Source organism: Hydra viridissima, unplaced genomic scaffold (assembly GCF_058129835.1).
Source record: "Hydra viridissima isolate aposymbiotic clone 2 unplaced genomic scaffold, HvirCarnegie_v1 scaffold_4, whole genome shotgun sequence".
Lineage (NCBI taxonomy): Eukaryota > Metazoa > Cnidaria > Hydrozoa > Anthoathecata > Hydridae > Hydra > Hydra viridissima.
The window spans coordinates 19,695,281-19,710,422 of record NW_028324303.1 but is presented as its reverse complement, the minus strand read 5'-3'; the positions used below and the strand labels follow the sequence as shown (position 1 = coordinate 19,710,422).

Below are 15,142 nucleotides of genomic sequence, written 5' to 3'. Positions count from 1 at the left end.
AGCTTTTTTGGTTGGTAAACATCTCTTCGACATTGGATGTCTCCTCTGCTACTCTCACCTTTTCCCAGGCTTCTTATTACATACAATTCACATTTCAAAAATAATAACACTGCACTTAGCTTGTACACACTACACTTAGCTTATACACAAATTATTTTGAAAGAAAATTATAGTTAGTATTATGCTATATAAATTTAATTACTAAAGCATATTTGTGGTATTCAGTAGTGAACACAGAGTTTACTGAAAAATCAAAAATAGCGAAATCAACTAGCAAAAATAAACAAAAACTAGTTATGTTCAACTGCATCTAAAACAGTAAATATTTTTTTATCTTTAATAAAAAAAAAAATTAATACTGGTTCAACAGTCCCTAAACGTGTCTGAATTCATCAACAGTATTATACAGACCAAAATTTACCTGCAACTGTTAACAATCAAAAAGAGTAAGTTTTCCAATCTGTTTCAGGTTCAGAGGATAGCTTTTGTGCCCTACTGACTTTGCTGAAATTTAACCATGGAGGCCAATAGCATTTTAGTTTTACATGCTGTATAACCGAAGCTGAAACTTCTTGAAATTCAATTTTATTGATTATTCAACTAAAAGGAATATACTCAAATTCCATCTCATTGTCAAAAACCACAATAGCATACATTCCAGTAATTATGTTTTAACTATAACTAATAATAACCAAAATTAGTTTTAAAATATTGCAAATAATTAAGTTTTAAAAATATTTTAAAGCACTAATTTTATTGAAAAAAAAAAAAAAAAAAAAAAAAGAGCAAAGTATCAAAAGTGTGCAGACAAAGTTGATAAAAACAGCGTGAAGTGCAAGCAATATGAGGCGATTTTGACAGTGAAAAGTGGCAACACAAACATTATCCGACACCATCTTACTGGAACAGATCATATAGATATTGATGGCATTGGCAGTTTGGGTACGCCAAACAATTCGTCTTTCTTTACAGCTTCGTGGCCTAAAATGACGAAAGAAAGAGAACTAGTTTTGGATCAGAAAATAGCAGACTTCATTGCTCATGATGCACACCCAATTAGTTTAGTTGGAAATGATGGATTCCTTAGCTTGTTGAAATATACAGATCCAGACTATGTTGTTAAAACTCGTTGGACTACCACAAAACTGATAAAGAAAAGATATAACGAGATGTGCATACCAGCGACTTCGGTGCCAGCAGAATGCACTTTTTCAACTGCTGGACATGTGGTCAATCAACGGCGTGCATCATTGGCACCCAAAACAGTAGACATTTTAGTTTTTCTTAACCCTAATTGGGAGTTAAGTAACCTGGACACTTGATGTAAAGTAAAGTTTATATTTAAGTGAAGTTTTAAATGAATGACATAATTGATTTAGCCGTTTTTATTGTTTTTAATTTTTTATAAGTACAACTTTTATAAAAAATACTGTTTATTAACGGGTACCTGGGTACCTGCCCGTTTGTTTAATGGGTATACAGGCAAGCATTTTTGCGATTTTTGACAGCCTTAATTATAACTAGCAATAAAGCAACCCGTAATACGGGTTATGGTCGGTCTGTTACTTAATTTATAGGTGGCTGTTTTCCACAATTTAAAGATGCGAAACCATAACTATGCCCTTTTAGAAAAACGCCTTCACATTGAAAAAACTAAACTATCTGTAAAATTAAGATAAAAAGTATGCGGAGGTAATATTATTTACCAATTATTTATCATTGAGTATTTTACAACTGACATAAGTCATATCAGTGTAAGCCAAAACCATTTTCCTCGACATAACTAAGTTCAAAATAATGTTTTTAGTTATTGACACAAAATAATAACACTTCATCATGCTTTAAATTGACGAAAAAGTAAAGCTAAATTCTTGTTATTTTTTATAACATGAACTTTAATTAATAAGATTAATATAAAGCGAACGTAAATTATCCATGAGTGATTAGTTTTTTGGTACCCCCTTGATATATGTTTCTTTAAAAAAAGGATATTGTCTTTAAGACGTTAAGTGCACACAACTAAATAAATTTATTAAAAATAACTGAACATTTGCCATAACTGTATATGGCACTAATCTGACCATTTATATATGGCCTCTTTGTTTCAATAGCTTTTAGTAAACGGTAATTTGCTACCATATATTAAAAATTCCTTTTGTTACTCGAAATTTAATTCTCTTAAAAATTAAAAAACTAATAGAGGAACTCCCTTCCCCATTTTTATCTTAATGGTGGTCAGGAGAATAGAGTTATTTTTATTAAGAGTAGTCAGGTTTTTGATGAAGACCTTTTACCAGAATAATAAAATGTAAAACAATGATTTAATGTATAAGAATTTTTTCTTTCCTCAAAAGTGTTGCAAATGCAAACTAAGCTAATTAATTAGTTAAACACCTTTTAAAATTTTAGTAACTTAATATTTGACAAATGCGCAAAACTACAATATTCACACCCTGTTTAAAAAGATCCAAACAAATTATGAAGCATAAAATAGAGGAAATTTAAAAAAAATTGAACTAATTACATATATTTATATAATTTTAACTGACAAAAATTTACAATAATAGGTAATCAGGTTTTCTTTTATAAATCGTAAATGCGTCTATCGTTAATCTTAAAGAAAAAAAAATTATGATACCATAATTACAGCAAAAAAAAACAAACAAAAAAAAAAGCCACATAAAAACAGAAAATCGATTTACCTATTTATAGCAACCTATTTTGACATGGCAGTTAATATAAACATTTATCAAAAATGTAATTATAAAATTTAATTCGAAGTACAAAAGGATTAACAAAACTAATAAAAAAAAAAAAATTCAAATTAAGATATAAACTGGATTTTTAGCATAAAAGCAGTAAGTTCCAATAATGAAACTACCTATTACTCATTTTTAACAATAGTTACCAACGTGAAGGTGTCTATTATCAAAAGCTTGAGTCTTCTGCGGCTGTAAATTCAGCCACTTATAGACTAAAAATTGCTTTTGCGGCTAAAAATTAACGTATGCGCGAAGTAACATCGAGATGACATAAATGATAACATCAAAAAAAAATTGAATGCGCATAATGAATGTATTAATTTTGATGCTTCTTCAAAATTCTCAAAAGATTTTCCAATCGATAGGTCGCTCATTGTATTTTTTAAATTATCTACAAATTCTCTTCAAATTCCTAAAAGATATCTCACAATGATATTTAAGTTAAGAAAATGAAGTAAATTAGTTTGAATACTTGCGCATGCGTTAATTTTCAGCCGCAGAAGCAATTTTCACTTTCTTAAAGTGGCTGAATTTTCAGCCGCAGAAGATTTAATCTAATTAAAAACGAATATGAACACAAAAGATCACAACAATAACACATAAAAATAGAATATTAACAATAGAATTAATATTGATATTAAAATCCAGCGAAAATAACAAACCAATTTAAAACATGAATACATAAAAGTATATTTGTTTTTATATTCAATATTCGTTATTCAATAACTTCAAATTTAAGACATTAAAGCACCCTAGATTAAAAATCAAGGTTTTAAATCTAGGATGCTTCACGAAACATTTCAAGGACATACTATTAACATTCTCCCAAGATGTTGCTCCTTTTGCTTGCAAAAGTAAGTCTAAGAAAAAACAATTCTCCAGTTGGATTAACTTTATACATTCTTACTATTACCTTATTACCACCCTTTTGTCTAACTTTCCATTTACAATGTTTTTCATCAAATATAAAGTGAAAAGGAATGTCTACATACGAATAGCAATGTGCTCTTTCAAATACAGATAATGTACATGATTTCTAACTAATGTAGCATGTTCAGGGTTGTGAACCAATTGATTATACCTGCCAGCATCACCCCTCGGAAAAAACATAGGATAAACCATAGGATCTAAGTTGGCAGACATACTTGATTGTTTTAAGAGGATGACCTCTTGGGTAAATAACAACTTCCCTGGAAGCAGGTGGTGCACCATCTTCACCAACAAATGCAACTGCAACTTCATTATGTGAAAGGAGATTATTGGGACTTACAGCGATTATAGCAATTTATGCTGGAACATCATGATTCCAAAATATTTATAGCAAAATCATGTAGTAAACATCACTAAAGACAACAAATCAAATTGAGATAAAACAAATAGTATATATAGCAAAATAATTTGTATTTGCTTTCAGTGAATTATTAAAGGCAGTGACTTTGAATATATTTACTTATTTACCATTTTTAACAATAGGCACCAACATAAAGATAAGCGAAATGTCTATTCATTCAAAAGATAACAAAAAAACATCACAGCAACAACAAAAACCAATAGCACACACCTTAAGTTAATATAATATCTATATATTATAACTTAAGTAAGATAACATTCAAATATAACAAAACATAAGTAAAAACATTATGCAAAATGTTATTAAAACACATTATTATGTATTTTTAGAATAATCTTTAATAATAAAGGCTTGAAAACAGCTAAACCTAAAGTAGTAACAGTTTGACACTAAACACTATCGTGTAACCCTCTGTTAAAAGTACATCACTTAGCTGGCAAAGTTGACAAACCTTGCTCTACATGTTTACCAAGTCACAGCACTTTGAAAACACGAAAATAACATAATACAAACATATGTACCAACAAAAAAACACAATGTGTTTAAATATTTATGTAAAGTTAAATATATACCTTATATACATATTTAAAAACATTTTTAAAACCATTATATAACACATACTAACACATACACAAACAATAAAAAAAACACTTTACATTGTTATAAAAACACACTAATAAAACAACTATAAGGCACTTATTACCACATACACATACATATCAAAAAAACATATATGCAAACAATAAACGTGTGCAAACCAAAATTTAATTTAAAAAGATTCAAAGTAAACAAAATATATATTTACAAACAGTACTCTTTATCTTCTTTTTTTTTTTTTCATAAGAACTGTAATCCTCATAACAAAATTTTACCTTTACATTCAAAAACATGTAATATGCCATGTCATTGTTGGCATAAAAGATTAATTTATTTTTCTAAATTTTCTAAAAAAGAACAAAAATAGTTAATAGCAGCACAGAAATTTTAAAGTAGTGATAACCATTTCATGTAAATAGCATAAGTATAACTTTAAATAACGTCCATACCCCTATTTTCAATCTTAAAAATAAAATACTATAAATTAACAGACCGACCGTAACCCGTATTACGGTTTGCTTTTTGCTAATAAAAATAAAACTGCTAAAAGAAAAACTAAAACAAACAAAATAAAAACGATTTAAAAAATGAAAATCTTTTCTACTTTATCTTATAAAAAATTTAAATCTTTTCTACTTTAGCTAATAATGTATATATAACTATTTTATATACTCACTTTAATTATAATATGATCTTAACGATGATTATTTATCTTAATATGATTCTCTATGTAATATATCTAAACTTATAATTAAATTCCAAAAGGAAAAAGTTTTAAGTCGCTTAATAGATCTTTCTTCAATGGCCGCGTGCATCAACACAACGCGCTCTTTCAAAGCCTAGTAACTAATGACGAAACAATGTTAAACATTAAACATTTCTGTAGGAATTATATTATAGATTGAAAGAAGTAAGAAAAATCTTAAAGAGTCCTGAAGATTGTAATCTTTCCTATATAACTTTTTTTCTACTCTAAATAGCACACACAAACAATTTTTAAATATAACAGACTGTCATTTAAGATAAATTATACAATAATCTTATGACTTTAAAAAAATATATGTATCAGCTAAAAGATGTTATAAAAAAAGTTAGCTGAGCAAATCATAATATAATTTTACAGAAATGCTTAATGTTTAATGTTTAACGTCGTTTCGTCATTAGTTACTAGGCTTTGAAATAGCGCGTTATCTAAATGCACGCGGCCATTGGAGAAAGATCACTTGAGTGAGTTAAAACTTTTTTCCTTTTGGAATTTTATTATTAGTTTAGATATTATTACATAAAGAATCATATTAGGATAAATAATCGTTGTTAAGATCATATTATAGTTGAAGTATTTATATAAAAAATAGTTATATATACAATTTTTTTAGATAAAGTAGAAAGGATTTAAATTTTTATTAGAAAAAGTAGAAAGGATTTTAATTTTTTAAATCGTTTATATTTTGTTTGTTTTAGTTTTTCTTTTAGCAATTTTATTTTCACTAGCAAAAAGCAACCCGTAATACGGTTTATGGTCGGTCTATTACTTAATTTATAGTATTTTGTTTTTTAGAAGGAAAATAGAGGTATGGATGTTATTTAAAGTTATACTGATGCTATTTTCATAAAATGGTTATCACTACTTTGAAATTTCTGTGATGCTATTAACTATTTTTGTTCTTTTTTAGAAAATTTAGAAAAATAAATTAAAATTTTGTGCCAACACTGACAATGCATGTCACATGTTATTGTATGTAAAGGTTAAATGTTGTTATGAAGATTACAGTTCTTATGAGAAAAAAAAGAAGGTAAAAAGAATTGTTTGTAAATATATATTTTGTATCTTTTTAAATTTTCTTGCGTCATTTTTAGAATTTTTGTTTGCACACGTTTATTGTTTGCATATATGCTTTTTTGATATGTATGTGTGTGAATAAGTGCTTTATAGTTGTTTTATCAATGTGTTTTTATAATAATGTAAAGTGTTTTTTTACTGTTTGTGTATGTGTTAATATGTGTTACATAATTGTTTTAAAAATGTGTTTAAATATGTATATAAGGTATTTATTTTAGTATATATTTAACCTTATATACATATTTAAACACATTTATTGTGCTTATAGTTTGTACATATGTTTATATTATGTTCTTTCCGTGTTTTTAAAGTGCTGTGACTTGGTAAACATCTACCTGAAAATCAATTATTGTATTTTAGAGAAGGAGCAGAACATATGGCTTTAGATCGTGCAGCTCAGCGTGATATGCACCTAATGGCATGGTTTAAGTTCAATACTGAAAATGAAAGAGCATATTGCTATTCGTATGTAGACATTCCTTATCACTTTATATTTGATGATAAACATTGTAAATGGAAGGTTAGATAAAGGGGTGGTAATAAGGTGATAGTAAGAATGTATAAAGTTAATCTAACTGGAGAATTGTTTTTTCTTAGACTGTTACTTTTACAAGCAAAACAAGCAACATCTTGGGAGGATGTGCATACTGTTAATGGTATTGTGCTTGAAATGTTTCGTGAAGCATGTGTTTTGAAAGGCCTGTTGCAAGATGACACTGAATGGCAGAATACTCTTTCTGAGGCGGTTTTAACACATATGCAAAAGAAAATTAGACAGTTGCTTTCAATTATTTTGACCTTTTGTGAACCTGACAATCCTTTACATCTCTGGAATACATACAAATTTTTTATGATGGAAGATTTCATTCACCACTCAGTCCCACTTCTAATAGCTGAACAAGCTACTCTTCATCAAATTGAAAAGATTATTAGTCAAATGTGTTATATACAACCATATTTGTTTATAGTTGTATATATGTTTAAATTATGTTGTTTCTATGTTTTCAAAGTGGTGTGATTTGGCATTATGTTGAGCAAGATTGATAACCTTGCCAGCCAAGCGATGTACTTATAGCAGAGTTGTGACTTGGCAGCATTTAGTGCCAGGCGGAGTTGCTTTGGAGCTAGGTTGTGTTGTCTAGCCTTTGTTGTGTTGTCAACCTGCTTTGGAGCTAGGTTGTGTTGTCTAGCCTTTTTTAATTATTCTCCAAAAAAAATATATAATAATGTCTGTTAATGTTTAGCGTAATGTGTATGAGAGTATGCAACCTTGATCTTTAAATCTAGGGTGTTTTCATGTCCTAAATTTGAAGTAATTAAATAACTAATATTGAACATAAAAACAAATATACTTTTATGTATTTATATGTTTAGTAAAAAGATAGATATAGTTAACTTTAAATTGGTTTTCTAATTTTGCCTTTCATATTTTAATTTGGTTTGTTATCTTCACTGGATCTTAGGATCAAGGATGTAAATATTCTATTGTTATGTGTTATTGTTGTGATGTTTTGTGTTGGTATTCATTTTTAACAATAGACACCTTCATGTTGGTGACTATTGTAAAAAATGAATAATAGGTTGTTTCATTATTGGTACTTACTGCTTTTATTTATTTACTGAAAGCCAAGACAACATGGTAAAAATGCAATTTATATCTTAAATTGGTTTATATATATATATATATATATATATATATATATATATATATATATATATATATATATATATATATATATATATATATATATATATATATATATATATATATAGTATTGTTAATGCTTTTGTACTTCGAAACAGATTTTATTGTTACATTTCGATAAATGTTTATATTAACTGCCATGTCAAAATGGGTCACTATAGATAGGTAAATCGATTTTAAGTTTTTATGTGGTGTTTTATTTTTGTTTTTTTTTTTGTTGTTGTTGTAATTATAGTATCATAATTCCATTTTTTTTTCTTTAGGATTTACGGTTGAGCATTTATACGATTTATAAAAAGAAACCTGATTACCTTTTATTGTAAATTTTGGTCAGTTAAAATGATATAAATGTATGCAATTAGGTCAATTTTTTTAAAGTTTTCTCTATTTTAAGCCTAATAATTTGCTGTACGTAATTTAGGGAATCTTTTTAAATGGGTGGTTAATATTGTAGTTTAGCGCATTTTTCAAATATCGAGTTACTTAAATTTTATAAGATTTTTAACTAATTAATTAGCTTAGTTTGCATTTGCAACACTTTTGAGGAAAGAAAAAATTTTTATATATGTTAAATTCTTATAAATATTAAAAAGAAAAAATTCTTATACACGTAAATCATTGTTTTACATTTCATTATTCTGGTAAAAGGTCTTCATCAAAAACTTGACTACTCTTAATAAAAATAACTATTCTCCTGACCACCATTAAGGCAAAAACGGGGAAGGGAGGTCCTTTATTAGTGTCAAAATATTTAAGAGAATTAAATTTCGAGTAACAAAAGGAATTTTTAGTAAATGGTAGTAAATTACCGTTTACTAAAAGCTATTGAAACAGGACATATATATAAAAATGGTCAGATTAGTGCCATATATAGTAAAGGTCAGTTATTTTTAATAAATTTATTTGGTTGTGCATTTAACGTCTTAAAGACAATTTCCTGTTTTAAAGAAAAATGTATCAAGGGGATACCAAAAAATTAATAAATCATGTATAATTTACGTTCGCTTAATATTAATCTTATTAATTAAAGTTCATGTTATAAAAAATAAAACAAGAATATAGCCTTACTTTTTCGTTAATTTAAAGCATGATAAAGTGTTATTGTTTTGTGTTAGTAACTTAGTAAATGTCTGCCTTACACTGATACGATCTGTCAGTTGTAAATTACTCAATGTTAAATAATTGATAAATTATTTTACCTCCGCCTACTTTTTATTTTAATTTTACAGATGGTTCAATTTTTTTAATTTGAATGGGTTTTTCTAAAAGTTTATTAGTTAAGGTTTCGCAACTTTAAATTGTGGAAAACAGCCACTATAAATTAACAGACCGACCATAACCCGTATTACGGGTTGCTTATTGCTAGTAATAATAATAATTTAATAATAAAAAATTATTAAAAACATGCAATTCTAATAATAAACGTACTGCTAACAATGAAAAATTAAAAAAAAAAACCTAAACCTTATTTGTAAACTTTCGTATTTCTTCAAAAAAAATTATTAGTTAAGGTTTTAAAAAAATTCACAAAACTTTACAATATTTCGTTCTTCTATTCCACATAAATACATCATCTGATAAATCTAAAATAAAAAATGTAATGAATAAGTAAATAAATAAGAAAAATATTACATGCAAAAATGAAAATTAGTGTAAGTTATAGAGAAAAGCTGTTATTATTTCATGTAAGCTTTTACAAAATAAATTATGTTGGAACATCATGATTCCAAAATATTCATAGCAAAATCATGTAGTAAACAGCACTAAAGACAAAAAATTAAATTGAGATAAAACAAATTGTATATATGAGAAAATAATTTGTATTGGCTTTTAGTGAATTATTAAAAGCAGTGATTTTTAAAAAAATTACCTATTTACCATTTTTAACAATAGACACCAACATGAAGATAAGCCAAATGTATATTAACTCAAAAGATAACAAAAAAACATCACAGCCACAACAAAAAACAATAACACACACCTTAAGTTAATATAATATATCTTTAATATAACTTAAGTAAGGTAATATTCATATACAACAAAACATAGATAACAACATTACGCAAAATATTATTATAATACATGATGTATTATTAAAAAAATCTTTAATAATAAAGGCTTGAAAACAGCTACACCTAAAGCACTAACCGTTTGACACTAAACACAATTGTGTAATCTTCTGTTAAAAGTACATCACTTAGCTGGCAAAGTTGACAAACCTTGCTCTACACATTAACCAAGTCACAGCACTTTGAAAACACAGAAACAACATAATATAAGCATATGTACCAACAAAAAAACACAATAAATGTGGTTAAATATGTATATAAGGTTAAATATATACCTTATATACATATTTAAACACATTTTAAAAACAATTATATAAAACATATTAACACATACACAAACATTAAAAACACACTTTACATTATTATAAAAACACATTGATAAAACAACTTTAAAGCACTTATTACCACATACACATACATATCAAAAAAGCATATATGCAAACAATAAACGTGTGCAAACAAAAATTTTAAAAGATTCAAAGTAAACAAAATATATATTTACAAACAATACTCTTTACCTTCTTTTTTTTTTTTCATAAGAACTATAATCCTCATAACAAAATTTAACCTTTAGATACAATAACATGTAACATGCCATGTCAGTGTTGGCACAAAAGTTTAATTTATTTTTCTAAATTTTCTAAAAAAGAACAAAAATAGTTAACAGCATCAAAGAGATTTCAAAGTAGTAATATCCATTTTATGGAAATAGCATTAGTATAACTTTAAATAACATCCATACCCCTAATTTCCTTCTAAAAAATAAAATAATAAAAATAAAACTGCTAAAAGAAAAACTAAAACAATCAAAATATAAACGATTTAAAAAATTAAAATCCTTTCTACTTTATTTAACAAAAATTTAAATCCTTTCTACTTTATCAAATAAAAATGTATATATAACTATTTCATATACTTACTTCAATTAAAATATGATCTTAACAATGATTACTTATCTTAATATGATTCTTTATGTAATATATCTAAACTAATAATTAAATTCCAAAAGGAAAAAAGTTTTAACTTGCTTAAAAAATCTTTCTCCAATAACCGCGTGCATTTTACAGAACGCGCACTTTCAAAGGCTAGTAACTAATTCAAAGCCTAGTAGCTAATGGCGAAACGACGTTAAACATTAAACGCTTCTGTACTAATTATATTAAGAATCCTGGCAGTTGGTTTTAAAATATTTCTAACAATCCCAATTTTACCATGTATTTCAAAGCAATTATCTTTAATACTGTTAGACATGAAGTACTTGTTGTTCTGATACTGTTTTAATTAAAGGTACTGGCTCAGTATTATATTTACAGGACCTTCAGTGTTCAATTAACTAAAACCAACAATATGATTATACTGACAGGTATAAATATCAACATTTTTAAAAATTCTTTTAGCTGTTTGTGGACAAGGTGATTGAGCCTTGCGAACAAGCTTTTTAAACTGACCAAGATAACTTTCATATATAAACGACGATCAATTGTCAACATAGTGTTTTGCTTCATCAGCTAAGTGTATTAACAAATGAACATTATATACTAGCTGATCTCTAGTGTATAGCTCTTCAAAAGTCTGAACAAAGTATTGCAACAATCGATCAGCATACTGAGGATTATGTTTAAGTAAAGAAGTACACAAAAAAATCTTGACAGCAACAGATAAGTCAATAAAATTTTGATAATGATTTGGTAGCAATAATCATTTAAAAAGCACTGTTCATGTATAAATGAAAAAAAGATGGAGCTCAGTAGCCTTCCATCGTCTATTTCATCGTCTAATTCCGAAAAAAACAAGACTTTCTAGAAAATTCTTTTGAAATATATGGTTGTAAAAGTAGAAAGTTTTTCTGAAATAACTGCAATAATACTTTGGAACAACTTACATGATGGTGGGCCACAAATCCATAAGTTTAAAATTCTTTAGACAACACCCAAACAAATACAATGCATATAATCTATTGGAAACCCACTTATCATATTATAATTTAACTTTGTGAAAGGAGATATTGCAGTATAATGTTTTGAATCATGTTGATTTAAAAAGTCTATATTATATACTTGACTTATCTGCTCCTTAGTGGAGCAGATAAGTCAAGTAAATCTATTTTTTGATACCACTCGCCATGTTGAATACCTCATTCACAACAATTGTATCCATTATGTGTTTTAATGCACTTAAAAAATGACGAGCTGGTGCATCACAAATAGCTATTTCTAATTGTATTTTGTATGTCTTTCCAGTCTTGTCACAGATAACAGCAACTTCTCGAAAACATTTCATTTCATCAATAAAATCTATAAAATAGTTATTGACAGAATTTGGTTTACAAGGACTGGAAAATAAAGTAATCGGAAACAGATTCTATTCAAACTCTAAAAAAGAACCCAGAATTTGCCAAAGTGATATGTTTGAGTTATTAAACAGTGGAATACCATCAAAATTAATATGTAATGTAAAAACTGAAAGGTCTGTTAAAAGAAAAGATTTTTTTAATAGTAGAGAAAGCCAAAATTGCAATCCAATGTAGTGATACTCACCACCTGCAACAGATATGGTTTCAATGTCTCCTTGTGTGTAAAAGCGATCTAGAATCTTTGGGCAAATTTAATCCATGTTTTCTCTGAACCAGTAAGAAACTGTCTGAGGCACTGTGAGATATTTTAAAACTGTCTGCCGATTTTCCTAGATCATCATCTAACCTATTTTTGTTTAGGTTTAGTTATCAGAATCATCATTTGAATGTGCAAGCCAATCTTGATTATCATGAAATTCAGTAGTATTGTTTTCCATTTGGCATTTAATCATGCCTCAACCTTCATATAAACTTTCATCAACTTTATTATCCTCCACAAATATTTTATGAATTAATTTGTTACTTAAAGAAACCTTCAACAATTTTTGCCACCACCACAGCAATTTCTGTTATCTCATTTTTTGTGAACTCATGACAGTTAAATAAAGAAGGTTGAAATTTATACTTTAAAAAGGAAGATGCCAGATATTTAAATAGGTGCTAAATTAGCTTAAGTAAGTTTAAGAAATTTTCACATGGTTGAGCGCGCATCCGGGAAATCTCAGAAGGGACCCAGATAAACCCCATTGAAAAACAGCAGAATTACCTCATACCGGATGCCCTGATTAAAGTCGTACGGGTCCTGCATGAGTGTGCTTGCAGGATAAATTATTAAAAAGTGTAGTATATACTAGTTTTAAATTGTATTAACATATGTTTATTACAAAAAGTTGCCCTAAAAAAATTATTAAAAAAGTTATAGTTTTTTTTTTAATAGTAATTTTTAATCGTTTCATGTTCTGATGAGTAAGTTAAATTTAAAAAAAAAGTTTTTTTAACAAAAACAGTTCTTTGTAAAAATAGAATCAAAAAAATAAAGTAATTACATTCCAACGAGAAGATTTAATTTAGTTTATTCATAATTTAAAATAACATTACAGAACAGTCTTTTTAAAAACCTTTAACAAAAAATGGAAAAATAGTTTTAGACGTTAAAATTTATCATAAAAAACACCAGGCTAATTAAAATAAGTTTAAACATAACAATTTTGTTAATTTACACAGAATGCATTGTTTTTAAACAATCATTATAATTAATTTTTTACTTTATTTGAAAGCCTACACGTAAAAAATAAAATCTTTAGTAAAGATTTTTTAGAAAAACAGTTAAAAGTTATTCATAACGAAACTGTTTTTTTTAATATTGCATTTAAATTGCTAAAACATCAAAACAAATTATAAAGGCAAAAAATATTAAGCGTTGTCAGTTACAGTGTTTGAGTGCACGCCATTCCTGTCAAATCCTACTAATGCAGCTTTGATAGTTTTCTGACATGAGTGAACCACTGCATTGCTATTCTGGCTTGCATGCAAATATAAACTGCATCACAAGACATTTTATAATTTTTAGGAAGTGTTTGTTCTTTATTTAGATGATAAAACTCGATTAGTTAAAATACATCCAGCATACAAGATAGTCTCGCTGCAGATAACTTAGAAATTAACTTTCCAATAAGCCAATGCTCTGGAACAGATCTCAAACTGAATGATGCCATTTTATAGTTTATTTTGTATGTTAATAATGGCTTGATCTGCAAATGTTGCTCAACCAACCCAAAGTTTTGCAGGACAGACACCTATACCTAATGGAAAAAGCAAGCCATGTGGAGCAATTATTTCATAAAGTTAACTTTTCAGTTTGGACCACCCTAATATATATACATATATTTATATATATATATATATTACACACTCACTCACTCTCTCTCTCTCACTCTCTCACACACACAGATATATATATATATATATATATATAAATATATATATATATAATATATATATATATATATATATATATATATATATATATATATATATATATATATATATATATATATACACACACACACACACACACACAATTAGTAAGTATTAAGATCAGAGATTATACGCAATTTGGGCTTTACAATATGAGAAAAAAGTATAGTGTATCATTATGTTTAATATATAATTGCATACATACATATGTATGTAGGCAATTATACTATGTTATGGTCTTCTATCTAATTAAGAAAAAATTTGCACTTTATATTTGTAAGTTAATGTAAACAGACAATAAAAAATCTTAAATCATTTTTTTAATGCATTTTTTAATGGCATTTATTTTGGTGCCCCGAAAGAAATCGTCATTACATTACCAAAAACGGAGTGAGCAGGTATCGGAACATGAACACTCTCACTGATAAGACCTATGTCAGTTGTAAATTACTCAAATAATGTTAAATAGCTAGTAAATTATTTTACCT

The 15,142-nt window shown here is 27.1% G+C and overlaps 1 protein-coding gene and 1 pseudogene across 1 annotated transcript; one reads left to right on the top strand and one right to left on the bottom strand.

Moving 5' to 3' along the window:
* The first annotated feature begins 6,347 nt into the window (after window positions 1-6,347).
* LOC149890392 (uncharacterized) lies at window positions 6,348-7,767 on the top strand. Its single transcript, XM_090085449.1, has 3 exons — window positions 6,348-6,503; window positions 6,911-7,015; window positions 7,148-7,767. The coding sequence occupies exons 1-3, from the start codon at window positions 6,469-6,471 to the stop codon at window positions 7,566-7,568; spliced, it is 561 nt and encodes a 186-aa protein (XP_089941575.1). The 5' UTR covers window positions 6,348-6,468; the 3' UTR covers window positions 7,569-7,767.
* A 4,168-nt stretch (window positions 7,768-11,935) lies between these two features.
* On the bottom strand, window positions 11,936-12,633 carry LOC149890391 (uncharacterized; annotated as a pseudogene).
* Between the last annotated feature and the right edge of the window lie 2,509 nt (window positions 12,634-15,142).